General features: G+C 51.1%; 1 protein-coding gene across 1 annotated transcript in view; it reads right to left on the bottom strand.

The window, feature by feature from the left end:
- The window catches only part of LOC119448957 (arginine kinase-like), a 19,878-nt gene extending 19,526 nt beyond the window's left edge, over positions 1-352 (bottom strand). Inside the window, exon 1 of the mRNA XM_037712160.2 lies at positions 341-352. Coding sequence (XP_037568088.1) covers positions 341-352 — 12 coding nt within the window. The remainder of the gene's footprint in view (positions 1-340) is intronic.
- Between the last annotated feature and the right edge of the window lie 721 nt (positions 353-1,073).

Here is a 1,073-nt window from a genome sequence, read left to right as displayed (position 1 = left end):
CAACACCCCTCGTGCGACACGCTAGACCGTTTTACCGTCGACCCAATACCTAGAAATACGGGGGCAGACACCCAACCGGAAAGACGACAAAATCGAGCGCAACACCTCAGGGACGACACCGAAGACTTGATCATATACACAGACGTATCTCCAACTAATCAAGGCTTCTGCACGGGGCTAGCAACTGACTCTGCACCTATATCATGGGGCCTACTAGCAATATTCCATCACGACATCAAGCGGAACTTACAGCTGTCATGGAGGCCGCCACCATCCCAAATCCACACGAACGAAATCTGCTCATTCGAAAAGATAGTCATGCTGCATCCAGGGCACTCACAGTCAGAGACATTCCCGCAGCACTACACTCAGCATTAACAGCGCGCCTCAACGCACACCCTAACATTAAAGTACGTATTCAGTAGATTCCGAGTCACAATGGGATCAGAGGGAACTAATTGGCATATGCCACATCCCGCACAAGTCTCCCGGGCCCTCCCCTGTGGGAGCCGGATCCACTGAGTCTCAATGAGCAATACGCCTTCGCGTAGGCGGGAAGGCGCGAAAAGCTGGGCGGATTACGAAACAACTGCATCAAGTATCCGCAAGTAGACACACACATGAAGCGAAGAGAGACGGTACTATACAGGCGTGCGCTAACGCACTCTCTCTTGTCCCCACACTTCCAACACTGCATGCAGAGTTTGCCTGGCAGACCTTCCTGCAAAGCATGTTGCGGCTTCCCGGATAATGCTCGAATTATGTGGGACTGTCAGGAGAGCCGTCCTGCAATTCAGGCTAGCCTTGCTAAACTTTCACCCACACGTAGACCTGTGACACTTGAGGAGTGACTGGCCGACTCCTCTCCCGAATACGTACAAGCCATGATCAAGTTGATCATGGGGCTCGGCTTGACAGACAACTAGAACAAAGTGGCCGAACCCGGAAGTTTATTCTCTCTCTCTCTCTCTCCCCATGCTCGGAAAAATTTTACGTAGCACGTATTGAGCAACAGAAAGCTGTATCGGGAGTTTTTCATGTTGCTCTACAATTTCCTCATTCACGCTTTTCAT

Source organism: Dermacentor silvarum, chromosome 4 (genome assembly GCF_013339745.2).
Source record: "Dermacentor silvarum isolate Dsil-2018 chromosome 4, BIME_Dsil_1.4, whole genome shotgun sequence".
NCBI lineage: Eukaryota > Metazoa > Arthropoda > Arachnida > Ixodida > Ixodidae > Dermacentor > Dermacentor silvarum.
The sequence above is the reverse complement of the archived record's forward strand: the minus strand, read 5'-3'. Positions and strand labels throughout refer to the sequence as shown.